The sequence below is a fragment of the Cyanistes caeruleus genome, chromosome Z, assembly GCF_971803275.1.
Source record: "Cyanistes caeruleus chromosome Z, bCyaCae1.hap1.1, whole genome shotgun sequence".
Lineage (NCBI taxonomy): Eukaryota > Metazoa > Chordata > Aves > Passeriformes > Paridae > Cyanistes > Cyanistes caeruleus.
Window position 1 is genome coordinate 15,165,983 of NC_141732.1, and position 23,470 is coordinate 15,189,452.

The following is a 23,470-nucleotide window of genomic DNA, read 5'->3' on the forward strand; positions in this document are numbered from 1 at the left end:
ACAGACTAAAGTAAGACCCGATCTGGAGGATCAGGAATTGGAAGGAGGAGAAAAATGGTTTATCGATGGTTCCTCGAGAATGATGGAGGGAAAACGTAAATCAGGTTATGCCATCGTAAACGGTATAACAGGACAGACTGTAGAATCGGGTCCCCTAAAAGCAAATTGGTCAGCACAGGCATGTGAACTCTTTGCTCTCCTAAAAGCCCTCAAAGGCTTGAAGGGAAAAAGGGGAACCATCTATACCGATTCAAGGTATGCATTTGGGATAATGCATACCTTCGGGAAAATTTGGGAAGAAAGGGGTCTGATCAACACTAAAGGAAAAGGATTGGTACATGAGGAAATAATTAGACAAATTTTAGAAGCGGTCAGGGAGCCACTGGAGATATCTGTGGTTCATGTAAAAGGACACCAGACCGGACGACAATTCCATACAAGGGGAAACAATTTAGCGGATAAAGAGGCGAAAAGAGCGGCATTGTTGACCGTAAGTATTTCTGAGCTAGTCCCAAGGGAACCCCCAGAGGTTTCAGTGCTTCCTTCAGAAAAGGAGCAGGAAGACTTCAAAAAGGTAGGGGGACATTTCAAAGAGGGTAAATGGTGGTTACCTGACGGGAGGGAGTTGGTCCCGAAGGGGATAGCAAAAGGAATACTCAAAAGACTACATGCACAAACCCATTGGGGAACCAGGGCATTGGCTGAACAATTTTTAAAATTCTTCGGGTGTAAAGGAATCTTCGAGCTCGCAAAACAAGAGGTACAGGGATGTGTGATATGCCAAAAGGTAAACAGAGCGAATTTTCGGCAAACCAATTGGGGAGGTCGGCCAATCTCATATCGACCATTTGAAAGAATCCAAGTGGATTTCACAGAATTACCGAAAATTGGCAGAAATAAATATTTGTTAGTCATAGTAGATAAATTGACACATTGGGTAGAGGCCTTTCCCAGAGCTAAGGCTACGGCCCAAACAGTGTCTAAAATTCTACTGGAAGAAATAATTCCTAGATATGGTATTGTAGACCATATTGATTCGGACCAGGTTACACATTTCACCTCAAAAATTATCAAACAGTTGTCCGATGCGTTAGGGATCAGATGGCAATATCATACTCCCTGGCACCCTCAGAGCTCGGGGCAAGTGGAAAGGATGAATCAGACATTAAAATCACAAATATCCAAATTGACAATTGAAACAAAAATGTCCTGGGTCAAATGTCTCCCCTTGGCATTGTTGAATATAAGAACCATGCCGAACTCAGAAACAGGGCTGTCCCCCTTTGAAATGTTGTATGGAATGCAGTACAAGCATGGTATGCCGGTTGAACATCCTCAAACAGAGGATGTGCAACTCCAACCTTATCGCATTTCTATAAATAAAAACTTACAGGAGTTAAGGAGAAGAGGATTGATTCCTCAAAGCAGCACGTTGGGATTTCCGATCCACCAAATTCAACCAGGGGACAAGGTACTGATCAAAGTGTGGAAAGAGCAACCCCTCAGTCCTCACTGGGAAGGACCATTCCTTGTCCTCCTGACTACAGACACCGCGGTTCATACGGCTGAAAAGGGCTGGACACACTCTTCCCGAGTGAAGAAAGTTTCGGTTCGCGACTCCCCCGAGTGGAAAATTGTAACCCCTCCGGGAGAATTGAAAATCAGGCTTCAGCGGAACAACAAATGAGCAGCGAAGACAGGATAAGTTGCACCAATTTTGAATGTTATTGTTTTCCTTTTGTACATTTTAAGTGTGCATATTGTAAACAAACGTGGGTGACTCATTGTTTGGGAGGGCAAAAACCAAGAGGGTTGTGTGCCGCGTGTTACAAAGAGGAATTAGAACAGACCAACCTTTTTCTAGCACTTGCTACCCGGGTGGGCATCTTGGAACTCGACTCTCCAGAGTGGTTCCGATTTTTTCAAAAAGGATTACGAGGCCATTTGGACTGTAAAGCGGAACCTCTAATAATAGAGTGCCGCCGAAACGTAAAAGTACCGTGCAGGAGCGGCACGATCAAGGCATCTCGGTGGGCAACCTTTAAAAGGAGGTTTGCCATCAGGACGTCAAGGGCCCCTGAAGACAGTCCTTGCTGCCGAGAAGATGGTTATCCCCGCCGTATGTTCCTGTACGGGCGGAGGGAATGGCAGAGGGATGCGATTGTGGGGAATCCTGACGATCCTGAACCTAGCCATGTGCTGGACCGAGAGAATGGGCCCCGAGGCGCCTCCGGGGACGACCTCCCTGGGGAAGTGTGAGCAGTGCCAAACTGCCACGCGAACCGAGCCATGGATCACCTGCCCTCCGGAATTGCACGCAGGAGAATGTTGGGCAAACGGTACCCAAATGGACCTGTGTAAGCTGGAAGGAAAAATTTGGTGCTCCACCCCGGGGATAGGTACTGGAAAAGGCAACCCCATATCACAGGGGAAAAAGAGGTCCAAGCGACCCAACTACGAAGTAAGAGAGATATAGGAGGGGTTTCCCCAATCTCGGTCTGCGGGCAGTGTAATAAAACTGTCCGGATTGGAGGAAAGAAGCAGTCGACGTTCATTGCATATCACAGAGTCAACCCCTTGTGTTACAATAAAGCAAACTTAAAATATTGTGCCATGGGGGGGAAATTGTACTGGGAAGGGAGGAACCTGAAACACGAAACGAAAGTGTCATTCAGTAATGAACCGATAGTTTTGGATTTACTGAAAAATGACGATGACAGAGTGTGTCTACAGTTTGATCAGGTGATCTGTTTTGCAAAAGACGAGGATGGTTCAGACCCTGAAAATAAAATAAAACAATTGACTCTTGAACTAAAGAGGCAAGAAATGGAAAATAAGAGAAAAAGACTCGAACAAGAGAGGTTAAACTCTCTCAGTGAGCAATACGAACAATTAGAAAAACAATACGATAATTGGAAGCTACCTAGCCCTAATCAGAATCTATTCATAGATCTGATGCAGGAAATAGCTACCGAATTAGGATTGACTAATTGTTGGATATGTGGTGGCCTGAAATCAGCCGAAAGATGGCCATGGAAGGGAGAAGGATTAACCCCAGAACAATTACTTAAGTGGACAGGATTGAAATTATCCAAAACAACCCGGCGACCAGAGGGGTGGGTGATTGACAAAAGAATCATTGGAACTTTTTGTGTCAGTCGGGAAGGAAGGGAATTCACCGAGCTAGTTGGTTACACCCCGTGTGTAAAAACTCTCTCGGTAAATTCAGATAAAAAGACAAAAATTTGGCAGCTGGAATCACCCGAGGGCTATTGGAGCCAATCTCGGGAAAATAATTGCGAATGGATAGATCTAATTGGTTTATGTTGGAACAAACAGGACGAGGCGAATCCCTTCCATGCCTTTCTCGGCCTGAGGGAATATTGGGAGGACCCGGCAAAACTTAACAGAGATTGGAAGGCACCGGATGGGATTTACTGGATATGCGGAAAGAAAGCATACAGTGAATTGCCCAGAAATTGGAAAGGGTCATGCACACTCGGAATAATTCGGCCTTTTTTCTTTACATTACCTAAAGATGAAAGCAGGTCTTTAGGTGCTCCCCTCTTTGAAACTCTAGCCCGACAAAAGAGGGAATTGAAACGGGAACTACCAATAGCCGGAGGTAACCACAAATGGAAGGGGGAGGAATGGCCCGCCGAAAGGATCATACAATATTATGGACCGGCAACATGGGCAAATGATGGCAGTTGGGGATACAGGACCCCAATCTACCTCCTCAATCGGCTCATTAGGTTACAGGCTGTGGTAGAAGTTGTTTCAAACCACACTTCAGAAGCCCTGGAACTCCTAGCAAAACAACATTCCCAGATGAGAGCCTTTGTCTACCAAAACAGACTCGCTCTCGACTATTTGCTAGCTGAGGAGGGAGGAGTGTGTGGAAGATATAACGAGTCAGAGTGTTGCATGGAGATAGATGACTTCGGAGAAACTATAAAGGGTCTAGCTGCTGAAATAAAGAAAGTAGCCCATGTACCCGTCCAGAAATGGAATTCAATTTTACAAGCCTCTTGGTGGGATCAAATTTTTGGGCAAGGGGCATGGTGGAAAAAACTAGTATTCTTTATAGGATGTTCTATTGCCGGAGTCATCTTTCTACCCTGCCTGATTCCTTGTCTGATCAGACTGATACATTCTGTCGTTCAAGGAATGCAGATTGCCTCTCTCCCAATAGACCCAGAAAAGGCACAAGGAAACACTACCCTTCTTTCAAAAATCATGAAGTTAGAAGAAGAAAAAGAGAGTAGAAATGCAGTTAAAGCATTGAGGGAATTTGAAAATAAACATATGTTGTCCCCAGAAAATATAGAAGAGTTAGACAAAGTGGAAAACGACATTATCTAACCTGATATTCCTCTGAAAAAGTATGAAAACACGAATTTTTAATGTGATCAAATTATTAGGTGGGGGACTGTAATAAAGAATTGGGTAAATAAAAATTCGGAATAAGAAGTTTAAATAAAGTATGTGTAATTATAACTAAATGAAAATATGGAAAAGGAATTCTCCTCCAGGTCGAGGTAAAATTCCTTTTCCAAAGTCACGGATTGCAAAAGAACCCCCCCCAGATAACAAGCTTCAGCAGACTCATCAACTCGGAGGAAAGGACAGGACACAGGCCATCATAGAAACAAAAGAACCAGCCTGAAAGTCTACCTCCAGCTAAAGGCAACGCCCGGCCGATTTCGGCCGGAGACCATCAAGCAAGACAAAAGGGACGAGCCCCAGGAAAATGGTCGTTGCCAGAATCGAACACCACACCCGCCAAACCCATACTACAGAAACTCAATCAAGAAAGACAAAGAAGAGACTACTCCTCCGAGATATCCATCGGCGCTAGCCCGGATCCCTCGATTCTGCTGTGATGAAATATGTTAAAATACATACAGACTCACTTTGCATTTGAGGAGACTCTGCCCGGATACTTACTGACTCAATGTTCTAGGCCAGGAAATCCATTCACCAGACAATCAGGGACACTTGGTGAATGGAAACTGGTTGGAATTCTAGCCTGGGGACATAAAATCCCTATAAAAACCCAGGCCAGAGAACCCTCAGACGTGGATTTGGGAACACCTATACCTTGCGTATAGACCCTGTCCATCCAGCGCTGCGCTGTCCATTTATTGTGGTTTTTTCCTCGCTGTTTGTTGCTTTATTAATTTATAATAAATTTGTCTTTGTTAATCTTTAATCTGCCGTTGCATTTATAACAAGGTGCTTGTAAGTGACATTAAATTCTACCAGCATCCCAGTAGAAAACTGGGCAAGAGCCATGCTGCCACACACAAGAGAAGCACGTTTCTTTTGAAGTTTCAGTATCCTTCTGTCATGGAGTTACTTTACCTTTAAGGGAGTTGGAGTTGCTGGGAAGTGCTTGGAGTCTTTTCTCCTGACCAATTATCGGTCAGTGCTGGGAATTGACAGCAGTTTAGGCCATTGAAAAGTGGGATCAACTTGTGAACCCTACCTTAAAATGTAAAAGCAGAGCTCTCTGGGTTCTCTTTGTTTCCTGGCTGTGGAGGGTCCGGAGCTCCAGGCCTCCCGTCCCTGCCCAGGCCATGCGGCCGGGCGGGGATGGGGCCGGGCCTGCCCCGTCTCCAGGCCGGGAGATGGGGGGCCTGGGGAAGGTTTTCCTCGGGCCCGGGCCGGGCCGAGCCGATCTCTGGCTCGGCTGCAGGTTTTGCCGTAACTAATTCACTAGAAACTGCCCAGTGAAGAAAGAGAGAGGCCCTGGACTTGCAGCGGGTTGGAGCAGCGACTACACGCTCCAGAGCAGCCATGAGGAACTTTCCATCACAGACGGCTCCAGCTCCTGTTCGGCAGAGATCTCCGAACCATCTACAAAAGCCTGGGCAAGATTTTAACTCTTTCATTACCCAGATGAGACTTGCGGATTAATCTTTTTATCCAGAGAGAGAGAGAGAGATCAACATGAAAAGAGACTTTATAAACTACCAGTGACAGGAAAGAAAAGAAGCTTCAGGAAAGGTAGAGAATTAAGAAGATGCTTTAATTAAGCTGAAATATCTCCCTGTTAAAACTATGGAGATGGACAATGAAGTCCTGAAAAGAACTCCTTTAATTCATGATACAGGATCTAGAGAGGAATAGTGTTCAAAGTGTAAATTTGAGTAAAGAGTAATTATAGCATAGTGAAGCTGGGAGATTAAAAGCCTTGAGAGGCAATGAGAAAACTGTTGAGAGATTTGACGCCCTGAGAGGCAATGAGAAAACTGTTTTCTGGTGAAGCTCACAGAAACAGATGAAGAAGACTTTTTTTTGCCTTTGAATAACTTATCCTTAAAAATGCTATCTCTAGACTCATGGCCCATACATGCTTCAGAGTGATGTGAAAATGGGAGGAGTGAACTCTAATAATAGCAGCTCTGAGCAGCTAACATTAGGGCAATAGGAAACTATAACAAAAATATTTTTCTTGTGAGAAACTCCATAAATTAACAGGAAGAAACTTCTGTTTCTCTATAAAGACTGGTAAAAAGACTAGCAAGAATTGGGACTGTTTTAACCATCAGAGTTCCAGAGTTTTTGTCTCTGTTGTCACGTGAACAAGGGAGTAGTGGGTAGATAGGGGATGGAAAGGTTTTTCTGGAAGTTTATTCTGGTGTTCTTATTATTGTGGTTTGTCAATAAACTTTCTTTTTTTTCCCTTTTAAGTTGTATGCCTGTTTTGCTCTTGTTCTAATCCATATCTCACAGCAAGAAGTAAGTAATTTTCTTAGTTATTGGTTTAAAACCACGACACCAGTCTTTGAGCTCCAAATATGGAGCTACTGTGCAAGGTGATGGCACTCATGTATGAACAGTGCAAAGGGTTCAGTCAATTCTGGTAACCCCAGGGCGGGTGTCATCAAATTCAAGATATGAAAAGGCTGTTGGGTATTTGGGAGTCCAGTGTAACACCTCTATAGAGGAATGGCTAGCTAGCAAAGGTCACGTTCCCATGCAGCAGTTAGCTGGGAAAGAATTAGACAATAGAGTACAGTCAGTGTGAGATGTTGCAAAGTTAGGAAGACCTTAGTGATAACTGTTAACTGAGAACAGGATGCTGTGATCAGAAGAATGTGAATTCAGCATAGATGAGCGATCACAGGAATGTGGAATTAGGTGGAGTTGACCTTAAATGAAATATCCAAGAATGAGCTTGCTTTTGCACTACGTATGAGCCTAATTATTGATGCTATATATGTGGTTTTAGAGTTACCAATAAATGAGACTTGCTGATCATTCATACTGAGTGCTGCTTTTCTCCCGCCAAACTCAACACACCTCCTTGGATTCCTTTGATGGTTCATACAAAGGCTTTTCCAATCGTCCATAATTGGGGATCCACAATCAACATCATCCAGTCACTCCCAAAAAAAAGGACACAGTTCTTTTCTAGATCTGGGCTCTGGTGTTTGACAACTTGCTTTCTTCCTTTCCGTTCCCAGAAGGACGCTGACCTTGTGAGTGTGGAAGCCAGGAGACCAGACACTGGCAGATATGGATACAGTCTTGAAGAAAAGAGAAATGAGAAATGGGAAGAGAGAAATGGGAAATGAGCTTTGGAAAGTACTATTCGACACATTTTCAATGACAAGCTTTTATTCGTTCTCCCTGTAATGACTGGACAAGTTATTTTGGTGCCAGGTTTAAATCATGGGGAAAATGAAAGTATAAACAGAGTATAAAATATGTTTCCACATGTGTCAGTAACTTCAATGGCCACCTGCAGTCAGCGCAAATATCAGCCTGTAATTATGTTCAGGATCTGTGCTGGCGCCTCCAGTGTCAGCTCCTCCTGCAGAGCACATGGGGGCCTGGGCATGCTGCTGGCTTGCTTCCTTTTAGGAGGCTGGAATGAGGAAAGGTCTGCGGGGTTTTGCCAAAGAGGTGATATTTGAGTGACCGTGTACATGCTCGAAGCCTCACAGACTGACCGGCCCACGGCAGGACTGACCAGTGCTGGGAGGGCTGCCCCTTGCTGCCTTGGTTAGAGGTGTTAAGCTGCTCCTTCACCTCAGAGACAGCCAAGTACAGTACTTTTGTGCAGAAATACTCTTAGCCCTGGGTTGCACAGCTGCAGCAACTGGGATGGCTGGAGAACCCCTTTCTGCACTTGGAAATGAGCTGAGTCAGTCATGGGACAGGGCAGGGCATTCCCCACATTTGCCCATTTAAAATTCCCTCTGCCCCAAGCGTGTCACGTCCCACTCCTCAGTGACATCCCGCCCAGCCTGGAGCATGGAACTCCCCGTTTCCAAGGACACGTGGCTGTTGTCACCAGCACACAGCAGGCCCGCTCAGACCCTTCCGCGGCTGCAGCGAGAGCGGAGGTGTCAGAGTGCTAGGGAGTGTTGCCCCAGATTGGCTGGTTCTAGCACAAGTTGTTCAAGAGGCCAATCCACGCACTGAGTGGAGGTAATTCTTTACAGTTCTGTTCAGAAAGGGGGGCGCAGTGGTAAATTGACAAAGCCAGCACCACAAGAATCAGAACATTTTAGTATTTATACATTTTATCAGATAAAGGAATTAGTGTTCATTGACTGCAAGTTACTTAGTTCTCCTCAAAATGAGTATTCTCTCTACTGTTAGATAATGATCCTGTCACTTCTCATGCTAATTAGTCTGCATGTTCTGTCTCTCTCTTCTTAGTGAGAGGTTTCTTGAGTGGGTGGCCGTGGCCTGCCCTGCTGGAATTCCCTTTTGCCCCGCCAGAGCTGATTCAGCACAGTTGCTGCTTTGGCTTTCTTAGTTTGTTCCTTGTCTTGGGGGTTCTGCCAAATGTCCTTGTGCCCATAAATTCTGTATTCTTTCTGTCCACCATCTGTGGTACATCCTTCTTTCCAAGCCTTGCTAACCTCCCCTAGGTCAGAGGTCACTGAAGCCTGTCAAGCCCTACACCTTAAAAAGGCAACTCAGTCAAGAAGTAATTTTTCTTTCCGACACCTGGCCATCACTTAGAGCTTGTTGGCTACTTTCTGTTCCATGGAAATAATCTCCCTTCTCATTGATGAGCCTTGAAAGCCACAAAGGGCAAACAGCAAAGAACACCTTTTCCTAACAACAATTTTACATTCTCTAGATTTTGCAACGGAAGCAGTGGCTGTGTGGGAGCGGGAGCAGCCAAGGCAGAGCCGGATGGCCGAGCTGCGAGCCTGGGCACGATCCACCATGTTCCGCAGGGCTCCAATCCACACTGCGTCCCGCAGGGCCCCCAGCACCACTGCAATGCCCCTCAGGGTGACCCAGAGGTCCCAGGACCAGCAGGTGAGGGGTGGCTGTTGGGCTCTGTGGGTTGACACCGTGTGGGCCTTAGCCATGGTTTTGGTGTCAGGTGCTGCTGGCCCTGCGGGTCCTGCCGTGCAGGGCTGGGGCCCCTCTGGTGCTCCAGGGACCCCTTGGAGGCAGCTGCCCCGGTGGAGGCGACTCACAGGGATGACACAGAGGAGGTGCCAGTGGAAGTGAAAGGTTGTCTGATGGAAGTGGCTCTCAGAGATGACACGGAAGAGGCACCGGTGGAAGTTGGACGTTCCCCATGCTGTGACACTCAGGAAATTTGTGCTCTGGGCTTGGCTTTTGGCCAAAATGCATGGACTTCTCATTGTTCCATGTTTTTACCAGCGCCATTGAAAATGTAAGGAATAACTGAAGCCCTTGAACAGTAATTTTTTTAGTATTAGGAGTAGGCATTACTTTATTCCCGGCTCTGTTGCATAGTGAAGAACTTCAGCCACATGCATGCCACTTTCAAAGCTTTTCCACTTACTGATACATTTTTAGCAAACAAAGAAATTGCTATTCATTGGTTTTATATCATTCTCCTCATTAATTAGTCTTCTATCTTGTATTGGACATTGATGTCTCCTTTCTTATTTTAATTAGTCCATATTTTTCATTCTGTCTACTATCTTTTTCCCAGACAAGTTGTTTTGAGCTTTGAAGCTGAAATGTCTTTATTAGTGTTTGTCTTCTGCTTACTCCAACATGTTCTTGGAGGACTATGAAGGGTACATTCCAGGTGTCCAGCCTTTTACGCCTCAGGTTTTGTTCACTGAAGGTTATGAGGGTTAGTTTAGGAAAAATTTTTTAGTGATGTAAGAATCCAGCTCTGACAACAGACTGCCAAAAGACTCTTAGCTACCTACTCTCTAAAGCAGAAAATTGCAATGCTTAAGACTGATACAGTGCTTATGATTAATATACTGCTTATAATTGAACAATTACTTACAAAGTTAATTAAAATAATTAGTCAGGAAAAAAATGTGGGCTAAACAAGCAATGAAAAGCTGCATAAGTAATCCAAGCTTATGTTTTGGTACCTTACATGATTGGTTTCCATGCTTCTCTAAAATGCACATAACGATCCTGTCACTCCTCATGCTAATTAGTCTGCATGTTCTGTCTCTCTCTTCTTAGTGAGAGGTTTCTGGAGTGGGTGGCCATGGTCTGCCCTGCTGGAATTCCCTTTTGTCCCACCGGAGCTGATTCAGCACAGTTGCTGCTTTGGCTTTCTTAGTTTGTTCCTTGTCTTGGGGGTTCTGCTAAATATCTTAGAGCATACTCCTTTGTTAAGCTGATGTAAGAGGATGTGAAGTTCAGGTGACTCCCTGTTCCCCTTCATGCCCAGTCCCTGTCCTAAGCTCTGCCAGTACTGATGACTGAAACAGAAATATTAATGGAATTGTGTTGAGGCAGCACTTTGTGCAAATGACAGCAACATGGATGAAGAAGGAACAGCCTCACAAGCAAAGAAGGATTTCTAAAAGACTCCTGAATATTGCTTTCACAGACCTTTGCAAGCGATACTCCTATTTCTTGAAAAGTTCAGGCAAATTTCAGGTGAACAGCTTTTTAGCTTCACTGTCAGTCAATTTTGCTTTCAGAATGAAGCAGTTGGATGGCAGTAGATTGTTTTTGTTAAAAAATATTATTATGCCGATAGATATTTTAGTGATTTTTAGGCTTCAATGGAAGGCAGCACCGTGATGGATTGGCATTTAAAAAACCGAGAGAAACGCCTAAGGAAGTTAAAGCTGCTGGAGGCTGATGGGAGTTTTTCTCCTGGCCAATAACTGGCCATTTCTGAGAATTGACAGTAGTTTTGGCCGTTGAAAAGTGAGATCAACCTGTGAACACCACCTTAAGACCTAAGCCCGGGAATTTCTTGCTCTCTTTGGTTTCTGGCTTTTGAAGAGGTAACAAGGCTCCGGTTCAGCCTGCCCCCCCAAACCCCAGGCCGGACAAGGCTGTGGTGGGTGGGAAGCAGGGCTGGCCGGAGCTCTGCGGGTCCCGGGGAGGATGGAGACTGTGAAGTGTCAAGAGCCCCTTCCCGGAGGGCTCGCTGGGCCTTGTACAGCGGGCCTGCTGGGCCAGGCCGGTCCCTGGCTCGGCTGCAGTTTCTGCTGCTGCTGGGTTTCACCAGAGACTGCCGAGTAGGGAGAGAGAGAGCCACTGACTTGCAGCATGATGAGATAGTGGCCACACTCTCCAGAGCAGCCATGAAAAATCTTCCATCGCAGACAGCTCCAGCCGCTGCTCTGGCAGAGATGCCAGGACCATCCCCAAGGCCTGGGCAAGACTTTAACCCTTTCACTACCCAGATGAGGCTTGCAGATTAATCCTTTTTTTGCCAGAGAGAGGGGAAGAGAGAGAGTGATCAACATGTAAAGACACAACATAAACTTATCAAAGACAGTGAAGAAAAGAATTAAGCTTCAGAGGGGGGAGAGAAATAAGGAGATGCTTTAATAAGCTGAAATACTCTTTTGCTGAAACTATGGAGATGGACAATAGTGTTCTGAAAAAAAACCTCCTTTAATTCATGATAGAGTATTTTGGGGGGAATGGAGTATTTCAAAGTGTAGATTTGAGCAAATGGTGAAGTATGATTTGTATTTGTGTATCCTATGAGATGCTGGAACAGAGAAAGAGAAGTGATAGCTGTTGAAGATTTGTGGCCCTTAAGAGGCAAAGAGAAAACTTCTGTTTCCAGAGATGATCACAGAGACAGATGAAGAGCACTTTTGCCTTTGAAGAACTCATCCTTAAAATGACACCCCTTGAATCATGACCCAAGAGCACACCTCAGAGTGGTGTGAAATGGGAGGAAAGGAGTGATGGCAGGGTTTCTGGGCAGCTGGCATCAGAGAAATAGAAAGCCATGAGAACATGTTTTTCTTGTGAAAAACTCCATAATTAGGCAGAAGAGAACTTCTTTTTTTCTACAAAGACTGATGAAAAGAAAGTTGGGACTGTTTTAACCACCAGGTTTTTGGTTTCTTTTTTTGTCTTTATGTTGTCATGTGAACAAGGAGAACAAGGTTGAGTAGTGGAGAACAAAAGGGTTTCTGGAGGCTTTATTCTGGTTTCTTATTCTTGTAGTTTTGTTAATAAACTTTCTTTATTCCTTTTAAGTTTTAAGCCTGTTTTGCTCTTCTTCTAATCCATATCTCACAGCAAGAAATGAGTGTGTTTTCTGGTGATTTTTTTAGCTAATGCTCTAAACCCACCACAAGCACATTCTGTACCAAGTGATGAGTTACCAAATATTGCTACATCTGACTAACCTAGGATAAACTGTTGCCATTTCCCATCATACAAATAATTGCATGGGGCGCTGAGGAAAAGGGAAAGGTTTTGATGACTGTTACCAACCAAAATTCATATTTTGCAGTTGAAGTTGTTCTTGGAGCTTACTCCAGGATGCTCTTCATTAGTACCAAATAAATCCCAGTGTCAGGTTCTGCCCCAACTCTGCGATCTTTTTGTGAACCACTCTTGCCAGGTTTGTTAGCTGAGTGCTGGCCAGTTCAATTGCACTCAGGCACTTGATTTCAAGGGAAGCCTGTGGCTGTAAATTCCAGCAATTGGGAAAGGATGGCTTACTACTGGAACGCTTGTCTACATTCGAGACTAAGTGACGGTCGCTCTCTCAGGGCAGTGTTGTAGCTGGCTGCTTTCAGAGGGAGAATTGTGTCAAAGCAGCCCTTTGTAGTGATGTGAGAGCAAACCTTTTCAAATACAGCTCCTGTTTAAAATTAAGGGCCTGGTTAATCAGCAGTAATGGAGTGTAGGCTGAAGTTTTCACAAAAAATTTCTTTTTCCTTTTAGCCAAATGCCAGCGAGGCGTCACACAGTGCAAGTGCACAGGTTGTCAAATTGTATAACCCACTTGGAGGTATGGTTGCTTTTCATATTTTGCTTAATGTCTGCAAGATTTGAAACTTGGTAATTCATTTCTGCAGCATATTTGTGGGACTGGGGTGTGTTCAGAGATCTCAGCTATAGGTGGTTTGTCCTCAGGTCAGCCTTGCAATCTCTTGTCACTGCATTCAGCCATTTTTCCCCTGAGAAAGCCTGCCAGTTCTCCCTTCTTCCCATACTGCTTTGTCACTAAAGGACACAGAAATGATTGACACAAACACTTTTCAGTGTTAGAACAGGAAAGAACTAACCTTTATTTTCTGACTCTAGCATTTATAGATTCTCGACAATGACCAGGGATTGGATAATTAAGTTACTACCTTCCCAAGCACACTGGCCATGTGAAACATCCATCAAAAGACGTTTCTTAGAAGGAATGTGATAAACAACTTATGTTTATAGAACTTTCATGGGAAAGTAACTGGAACTATGAAAACATTATCAGAAGGCTTTAGTTTTCAGGGCGACACTGCTTGACTGGTTGGAATTTTGAGCATTGAAGTCAAGGTTTGGACCACTGCACGCACTTAAATTCACTGCCTCGGTGGCTAATGTTTTGGTTTTGGAGTACCTAGGTACTGTGCTAAACCATCCACCTTGACTGGGAATTGAAAGAAAATGACTTTGAGGAAGTTGCATAGAGAATTTCATCAGGCCAATATGCAAAACTTTGCTTGATTTAATTTTTTGTCTTGGTCATTATTAAGTGTCTGTTGCCACAAGACCGTGTTGGGTTCTTTTCAAGGCAAGTGAAAGGAAAGTAATGATGTCGTCTTCCCCATGAGTTTTGTAATTTCTCACAAATCACAACGTGCTTAGGTGGTGTCATTTGTTCTTAATCTGTTGTGAGTGCTGTTTCCCCAGGGAGCCTGGCTCCAGGCAGACACAAGGTGGACATTGCCATTCCAGGCACGCAGTGGTGCTGCCTGCAGCAGTGAGCTGAGCCAGGTGTCCTGAGAAAAACGAGCTCTCACCTGGCATTGGCTGCAGTCACCTGCCTGCAGGGACATCCCTGCCACTGAAAGGGTGGCTCTTGCCCTGCCTTAGCTTAGGGTAGAGCATTTTACGGCAGCATCATCACAGCTTTTTGGAGAGACAAAAATTAAACTTCAGAATTTCTCATTGGCGACATTCTGTTTCACATGAGAATGATGGTTTGTGTGATTCTTGGTGGTGGTTTCCATAGATCCTAAGGGAATATTTAATATTTAGCTACTAATATTAATATTTGGCAGTAGTGAGACAGTTGTGGAACTTGGGGCCGCTTTTGATTTGGGCTGGCACTGAGAAACTCACGTGAGACAGGTCTGGTTGCTGGGTGCCTTTGCAGCATGCTCCATGCAGTATCAGTTAGGGACTGGGATTTGTCACAGAATCAGAGAATATGCTGAGTCGGAAGGGATCCACATGGATATTCAAGTCCAGCTCTGTCCCCAAGTATCCCACCATGTGCCTGTGGACCTTGTCCAAATGCTTCCTGAGCTCTGGTGGACTTGGTGCCATGAACAGTCTTGTGGGGAGCCTGTCCTAGTACCTGAACACCCTCTGGGTGAAGAACTCTTACCTAATGCTTGGCTATGGTTTCAGGTAATTTTTTTTAGAAGTCATCCAGGGCTATGGTTTTAGGAGGTGTTTTGCTTGAATGCTGTGGGAAGTTTCTGTATCTACGTTGGATTGAACTTCTCAAAACATTAGTAGTGCCTTCACTCAACAACAGGCAAGTTTACAGGGTTGTAAATAATTTAACTGTGATGTTTGTGTGGTTAGGTTTGCAGGCGAATATTAGAGAGGCCTGGTCAAAGGAACAGGAAGAGGAGAAAGGCATTAAAAATTGGACCTACATTGAAAGATTGAAGGAACGTGTAAAGAAAGGTCAGTGTCTGTGTGTCTGATGGAAGAGACAAAGCTCCGGGATTTCCAATTACCAATACTCATGAAGTCTCCATCAGCTACCAAGCACGAGTTCCTGGTTTCAAAACAGTGCCTGCTGTGTCATATCCCCTCCCTCAACCTGCTGGCCACACTTTGCCTGCTGCAGCCCAGGACACAGTTGCCTTTCTGGGCTGCCAGCACACACTGCCAGCTCATGCCCAGCGTGTCATCCACCAGCACCCCCAAATCCTCCCCACCTTCATCCCCGAGCCTGCCCTGGTGCCAGGGCATGTCCCAACCCCAAAGATGCGGCACTTTTCACTTGGCCTTGTTGCATGTGATGAGGTCCCAGGGCCACCCCAGTTCCCAAGCTTGTCCTGGTCGCTCTGGATGGCATCCCATGCCTCTGGTGTTGGCAAGCTTGCCGAGGGTGCGCTTAATGCCTCTGTCCATGTCATTCTTGACATAGCTCAGTGCTTGAGCTTACAAACTGGGGAAATCATACAAAAACACTACGCACATAAAGAATTTTTCATAAGAACCTGCCCTTCAGTATCCTTCCTTTACCAGCTTTTAAGGACTGTTTCTTTTTCATGCTTTTACTATCTGGATTCTTGTAATCATCTTGATTCATCTGTACATGCTGAACAAATAGAGGTTCAACAGCCTTGGTACATCCTTTCCTTGCCTTCTCCCAAGCCCTCATTTCACAATTCTTTTTCTGTTTTTCTTTTACTCCAGTTAAAATACCAGAGCTCAGGAGAGCCCCACACAGCACTCCAGATTTTGTGCCTGAGAGGAAGAGAACAATGCCCACGAACCCTGCAAAGTTCTTTGGGAGACTTTTCAGTACTGTTTCTCAACGACCCATCAGAGACAGAGTGATTCATTTGCTGGCTTTGAAGAGTTACAAAAAGCCAGAGCTACTTGCCCACTTCCAGAGAGAGGGAGTTGTGGGAAAGGACAAAGGATCCCTTGAAAAGATCCTTCAGGAGGTGAGATCATGGAGTTGGTGCTGGGAATGCTGAGTCTTAGCTGTCTTATTTTAGGGTTTCAATTAGAAACTTTACCCAGTTTCTCCCCACCTGCAAGCCCGCGTGAGGAAAGAAAAGACACCTTCTAAATTTTTGGGGCATTTTGGGTGTTGTTTTGCTAGAATAGCTAGCAATAATAAACTCTGTAATGCTGTTGCTTCTTACGCCTTATTTCATCCTCTCGCTTTTCCTTGCATTGTTTAACTGCTTCATGGAGTAACTTCACCGGGTGAAACTCTCAACTGGGTGAAATAGTTTGTTGTTGCCCTTAAAATACCTTGGGACAAATATCTGAGGAGACCAATTTGGTAACCTCATCTGTCCTATGCAGTATTTCATTAGAATGGAGTTGGTGGCCTCTCAATGGTACTTGGCTTCTGCTGAGATCTGTGGGAAATGCCTTCCTGGGAAGGGTGCTCCCAGCAAATCCTACATGATAGAGGTGGTGGCCCAACTTTGAGCACCAGGGTTTCTTTCCTGTCCTATGGATTGACTCTTCATCTTCTTTGGCACCTATTATTATTATTCAGGAACTTTTCCACTTCTCCTTTTAGTTCCGCTGGTATTTCTTGATCACAGTCATTCACACAATTCACATTGATTGAAGGAAACTCAAATGGCTCCTTCCTTCCTTCCTTCCTTTTTAAATATTCCCCTTCCATAGGGGAACATAGGCTGTTGCTGAATTAGGCAAGCAATAATATATAAAGTAGGAATGTTTTGTCTTTGGCTATGAAAAAAGTCTTTTGGAACCTAGTCAAGAGAGGAAAATTCAACATGGATACGGTTTCAGTTGTTCCCACAGTGACTGTTAAGAACTCATTCCTTGAACCTGTGAAATTTGTTGTCTTTACCCAGGGCACTGGCAGGGTTTTTTCACCCTGGAGACATTCACAGTTTCATGAAAGCCATGTTCTGCCATCCTTATGGATGTAGCCCATTTCTTCTTCAAGTTGATGATAAGGTTTCAAAGCCCAGCTCCTAAGGGGGTAAAAGGTGAAAGCATTTTCTCCTTTCTCTTTATTCTTGTCAATGTTTAAGGAGATTTTGAAGTTGTTGGTTTGCATTCTGAAGGGCCGTGTGAACAGCACTACATCCTGAAAACTATTATTCACCTTTTTCTTAACTTCATAGGGAGGTGGTGTTGATTTTCTTTGCTCTACAGGAAAAGCCAGTAGCTTGAACTTGCTGGGATCTTATATGCACAGCCTTCCTTCTCTTCCAAAATGTCCTGAATTGTGTTTTTAAGTGAATTCCTGATTGTAGGTATCTTTGTTACTTTTAAGGTGTTGAGGTGTAGCTCTAGGTAGGTTATTGCCTACAAATCTTCCATGGGAAGCTGTAGTTTCCTCTGAGCAGGCTTGAGAACCTTGAGAAAGATAGGCACTTCTGTCTGTGGAGACAAATGCCAACATTCTTCCCATGTACCGTGCACCATGAAGTGGTGCTTCATGGGATGATGAAAACATGCCTCGTTACAGGCCCAGGCTGTGCTCTGCCATGGCAATGCAGCTGGGTGAAACAAGATGGCAGCAGGTGTCCTCCTGAGGGTGGCAAAATATGGATTTGCCCATGGAGATGGTGTTCTTCAGGTCTTGCTCCAAAAAAAAAGGAAACAGGCAAAACCTGGCCTCTCCATGTATTTTAAATGGTGAAGACTGAGAGTTCTGGCATAGTGCACCTTGACTATCAGAGCTGTCAACTTGGATACCTGGTGCAGGGCGAGTTTTTCAGAGTGTACATGTCCTCTGTGCTTGCAGCAGTTTGGTATTTACCAAAATTGATATTACATGCAAATTCCTAAAGGCCAAATGGACCACGCTTGTTTAATATTGTTGCCTCTTACATGACAGCTGCTTTGTTCTTCACATTGAAAAAAGGTCCTGGAAAACTGGTGCGTGATTTTCTTTCCAGCTTTGCAGTAGCATTTTTACATCAGTGGTCTGCATTTAGGTGTAATGAACATTTATGTTTTAAATGTCTGCCCGCAGGTAGCCAACCTGGATGCAAATGAGAATGCTTTCTGTCTGAAGGAACGTTTCTTGAAAGACATTCAAGAAGATTGGCCTGGCTACAGTGAAAGAGATAGACAGATGTTGGAGGTCACACTTGTTCAGTAAGTTCAGTCAGGACAACGACCATTTCAGAAAACCTTCTAGGAAATGAAGGTCTCTTTTCCCTGTGAGGAAAGTACTATGATTTTTGATATCTTTGCCTTGTAACCTGATGTTGGACCATCCTTACAGAAAAACAGCGCCATCTCAGAATGCTGCCAGCACCAGCCAGTCATCATCTCTGGGACCTTCTGAAAGGGATACTCCACTGAGAGCTGCTCAGGTATTTTGTGAATTTTTTAAACAATCTCTACCATGTATTATGTTTTATCCCACTTGCTCTTGGTGTCAAAACTGTGATATGGAGCAGCAGTGTTGTCTTCATAACATAAAAACCTGAAGCGTGTACTTCTCATGGGATTGCTGTCTACTTTCCAAGATGAAAGCTGAAATGTTAAAGCCTGCAGCAAGCTTGCACCCATGTCTTGTTTCTGATGGGACATAGGAAGTTAGAAGGCATAGAAGCTAAGGACGGTATGTGTACATACATGTCTTTGGTACCTGGCTGTGTCTGGGCAGGGTTCTTGAAAATCTGGCAGCTCTAGTTCCTAAAACATGCACTGCTGCCGTTCGGTTTCTGTGACCTCAGGACCGGGCCAGCCGGGAGTAGTGTGGTAAACAGAAGAACGGGTCAACTGGGTTGCCTGAAAACAAAAGAATTTTAATGGCTAAAATAACAACGGTTGAAGGCACATGTGGTATGGGGTCTGCTCAAAAGGAACTCCAAAATGGGGGAAACATAACTATATATATAATACAAGAATCAACAGGAACTCTGAACATAACCTTTTATCTAAACCAATAATGACCAATCAGAAACAAGAATTAGAAACATTGCTTAATATGGAACTACAACATCAATATCATAACTCCCACGATCCATTTCTCCTCACCTTGACTAGCAGGCCTTAAGTCTACGGTTACCTGGTGTTGGCCGAGTGCTGCAATGCACGGACATCCCAGTGCTACTGCTTGAATAGAAATCTTAGGGAAGTCTAGAGTAAGGACAAATTACAGTAGTGATGCATTTGTAGGTATCCTGTTTTTCTGCCCTAGGCAGCATTTAGGCCCCCATTTTGATTCAGGCTATCCCATGTGTGAGGAGGGAACTCTGAATCATCAGAGAATACCTCTGACTTTTCAGGCTTAAGATCAAGAGATGGCCTGTTTTCTTACCAATACAAGAGGGCAAGGCAAATCTTTTGAAAGAAGCTCAGAAAACACTACATAAAAGGTGCACTTTATATACCTTAAAGAATTCTCTTTAAATACCGGAGGGAGGACACAGCTCTGCTTTTCCCTAGCTCTGTTCCAGCCAGAGCAGGAAATGCTGCGGGCACCAGCATCCTTTTCTGAGCCATCCCTGTGCCCACAGGATTTCTGTCAGCAGGCTGGCACAGAGCCATGTCTGGCACTCCTGCTCAGAGCTGCTGATGTACCTGGATGGGAGCAGTGTGAGCTCGGTGGAGAAGAGGCTGTGATGGAGGGCTTCCTCTGGAGAACAGCAGGAATGACACCTGCAGCCAGACTGGGGCTACTCTCTGTAGTTAACACTTCTGCATTGGACACGCTGTGGTCAGCAGCGCACTGGCGACTTCTTGGGGCTGCTTTAGTGAATGGTGTGGGTGTGTGACAGCAAGAGCTGAGTGTTTTCCTGGTGTGTCTAAGCAGAAACAGGGAGCTAAAACTAACCTGAGCTCCCCATTTTGGGGAAGCCTTTGATAGAGGTGCTGAAGGGAGTGTCTTTCTCCCAAAGCCTTTTGTCTGCAGACCGGGAGAGGGACTTGCGGATTAGTAAGGTGAGAAAGTAGGAATCAAATAGAGAACTTGTTTATCTGCAGCACCTCCTTGTTTGACAGGCCATTTTAGGTAAGAAAGGTGTGTTTTCAACAATTGCCAGCTTGGAAATGGTGCTTTTTCAGAATGGGAGCAGAACTAATTGTGATCATCTCTGCAGAAACGGCCTCTGGCTTCTGACTTTATCAGTCCCGTGATGAGCAAGAAGCAGAGGCTTGACCAGCAGCCCAGTGATGTCCAGCCAGCAGCTGGTGGCCACTCTCCTTCTTCCTTGGACCTGCCTTCCACATCCTGTTCCACTTTCAACATGTCTCCAGGTGTCAGCTCCATTTTCACCTCCACCCCTCAGGAGCAAAAAGATAAAATTCAGACTCCTTCTGGAATCCCAGTGCCTGCCAGGGTGCAGGGGAAGACTCCCAAGTTCAGAGGTGAGAAAACAGAATTAGATAAGGTGAAAAAATCCCATCCTTCATATTTCAATAAAATGGTTGCCATTAGCGAAGCCAAAGAGACGAGCAGAGGGCAGGACCCAGGCAGAAAAGGAGTCCCCCAGTCCAAGTATTAAACCAAAGGGTATTAAACCAGTTGATAACTTTGAGATATGTTTCCGTTTCATTTTTTTACTGGATATCTGTATGCTTTTACCCTCATCCCCAAGCCTGTCTTGGTGCCAGGGCATGTCCCAACCCCAAAGATGCAGCACTTTGCACTTGGCCTTGTTGCATGTGATGAGGTCCCAGGGCCCCAGTTCCCGAGCTTCCAGAATCCTTCTGGATGGCATCCCATGCCTCTGGTGTTGGCAAGCTTGCCGAGGGTGCGCTTAATGCCTCTGTCCATGTCATTCTTGACATAGCTCAGTGCTTGAGCTTACAAACTGGGGAAATCATATAAAAGTACCATGCATACAAGGAATGTATATAAAAACCTCCTCTCCAGTATCAGTCCTGTACCAGCTTTTAAGGACCGTTTCTTTCAAATGCTTTACCATCTGGATTCTTAGAGATCTGTACATGCCAGACAAATAGAGGTTCAACCGTCTTGGTACATCCTTTTGAATCAACTTCCTTGCCTTCTCCAAACCTCCAATTTGAACTATTTGTTTCTGGTTTTCCATCCCTTTAGGAGAAAAAGCAGAGGTCAGAGGAGCCCAGCAAAACACTTCAGGTCCTGTGCCTGAGAAGAGGAGGATGATGCCTGTGAGACTTGCAGACATTGACTGGAGTGGTTGCGCTGCTGTTTACGGCCGACCCTACAGGGACAGGGTGATCCATTTACTTGCTCTGAGGACTTATAAGGAGCCAGAGTTACTTGCTCGCCTGCAGAGGGATGGAGTCAGGCAAAAGGACAAGGATTCCCTTGGAAAGATCCTTCAGCAGGTGAGATCATGGAGCTTGTGCCAGCAGTTCTTCCATCATGCTGCTCTGCTGTTCATCATTTTCCTTCACCCGTTTAAATTAGAGACTTTTCCAATACTCCTTTGAGTTAAGTTCCACTGGTATTTATTTTATCACAGCCATTCTTAAGATGCACACCCATTGAAAGATGCAATAGCTCCTTCCTTCCTTTTTAAATATTCCCCATCCACATAGCTGGTTGCTTAATTATGCAAGCATTAATATATCAAGAAGGAACAGTTCCTCTTTAGCTATGAAAAAAGTATTTTGGAACCTCGTCAAGGGAGTCGGATTCAACATGGATACAGTTTCAGTTGATCCCACACTGACTTTGAAGAACTCCTTCCACGAACCTGTGAATTTTGTTGCTGTGCTTTCCCAGGGCAGTGGCAGGGTTTTATCACCCTGAAGACACAAATTCACAGTTTCATGAGAGCCATGTTCTGCCATCCCATCTGAAGTAGTCCATTTAGATTTCAAGTTGATTACAAAATTTAGAAGATCAGCTCCTTAGAAGGGCAAGGGTGAAAACATATTCTCGTTTCCATTGCAATGTTTAATGATTTCCTTGCAGGCAATTTCCTGCAGGAGGTGTGAACTGCCTCAAGGTACTGTGTGAGCAGCACTACACCCTGAAATGCCTAGCTCAGGCTTTTCTGGACATCAGAGCAAGTGGGGGTTTATTCTGTGTAAATATAAAATGAGCAGCCGGAGCTTGCTGAGATCTGATACCCACACACTTGCTTTGCTTCCAACACCACCTTAGTTCTGCTTCTAAAAAGTGTATTCTCAATTCTGGGTATCTTTGTTACTTTTACTTTTTTTTTTTAAGCTGTGGAAAAACAGCCATCAACAGAGACCCAAATTATCAACGTTTATCACGTTTTCAAGGAGAAAAGTCTAAGTTGTGACAGATGGTGGTGCTGTGTGGATGAGCTATTCAGGTCAAATTGGTAGAGACTTTCCCCATGGGCTTTTCTATGCAACTCTGAACCAGTGTCAGGTGATGAAATCTAAGCCAGCACTTTTGGTGTCAGTGGTCTAGAGGTTTTACTACCTCATTTTACCTTTTTGAGTAGACTTTGCTTTGAGGAAGATATGAACCTCATTTATTTTCAAAGGAATACAGCGAGGCATGTGCACGGCCTCCTCATGGCAGGATTTTGCTGGAACAAATCCTGGCTCTGACTCATGAAGAGGGACTGTGGACCTGACCACCTCTCCTTACACACTGTAGCACTAAGTGTTGATTTCAAAGGAACACTTGGTTGATATGAATACAGTTACTTGGTTGTTTCTGTTTGGTGCAATTTTAATATGGCTTAACACTCTCATGATAGAGGGATAATTGATCTCTGTACCAAAGGACGTTGTTTAGTTCAAGTTGGGTGCTGACAAACAGCTGTTCAGGACCAATTGTATTTCTGTAGTTTGCATATAGCAACCATAATGAGCCTGTGTTTTTTAAAATGTCTGCCTGTAGGTAGCCAACCTGAATCCAAAGGATAATTCCTTCAGTCTGAAGGAACATCTATTTCAGACCCTTCAGATCGATTGGCCTGGCTACAGTAAAATCGATAGAAAGAATTTGAAGTTAATTCTTTCTAGGTAAGTTCAGTCTTTAGGGGAAGGAGAAGAGCCTTTTCAGAAAAAGCCCAGGGCAATTAAGCCTAGATTCTTAGAATATGCTGAGGTAGCAGGGGCCCATTAGGGACATGGAATCCAAATCCTGGCCCTGCACAGGACACCACAAGAATCACACCATATGCCCAAAGAGTGTTGTCCAAAAGTTTCTTGAGTTCTTGGGGCAGGGACCACTGGCCTGGGGAGCCTGTTGCAGTGCTCAAGCACCCTCTGGGGCAAGAACATTTTCCTGATATCCAGCCTAAAGCTCCCTCAACTCATCCTCATGCTGTTTCCTTGAGTTCTGACACTGAACATCTGTTTTATCTGTAAGGAAAGTGTGGGAATTCCAAGCACAGAAAGTTCTCAAAATCTTGGAAATGCAAGCTTAGACATAGATATTAGC

At 44.6% G+C, this 23,470-nt stretch overlaps 1 protein-coding gene across 6 annotated transcripts in view; it reads left to right on the forward strand.

Annotated features, from left to right (window-relative positions):
- Positions 1–7,890: 7,890 nt before the first annotated feature.
- Positions 7,891–23,470, forward strand: part of LOC111940938 (uncharacterized) — a 776,486-nt gene continuing 760,906 nt past the window's right edge. For 4 of the 6 annotated variants that reach the window (XR_015280793.1, XR_015280791.1, XM_086868725.1 and 1 more), the window contains exons 1-10: positions 7,891–8,445; positions 9,110–9,294; positions 13,138–13,204; positions 14,998–15,102; positions 15,844–16,097; positions 18,128–18,252; positions 18,383–18,473; positions 20,208–20,475; positions 21,170–21,423; positions 22,925–23,049. Coding sequence is in view for 3 of the 6 variants with exons in the window: in XM_086868725.1 (XP_086724851.1) it covers positions 9,166–9,294; positions 13,138–13,204; positions 14,998–15,102; positions 15,844–16,097; positions 18,128–18,252; positions 18,383–18,473; positions 20,208–20,475; positions 21,170–21,423; positions 22,925–23,049 (1,418 nt within the window). In the remaining 3 variants the exon portion in view is untranslated. Of the gene's footprint in view, positions 8,446–9,109; positions 9,662–13,137; positions 13,205–14,997; positions 15,103–15,843; positions 16,098–18,127; positions 18,253–18,382; positions 18,474–20,207; positions 20,476–21,169; positions 21,424–22,924; positions 23,050–23,470 lie in introns of all 6 variants that reach the window. The other 2 variants (XR_015280794.1, XM_086868727.1) reach the window with 1 other exon arrangement.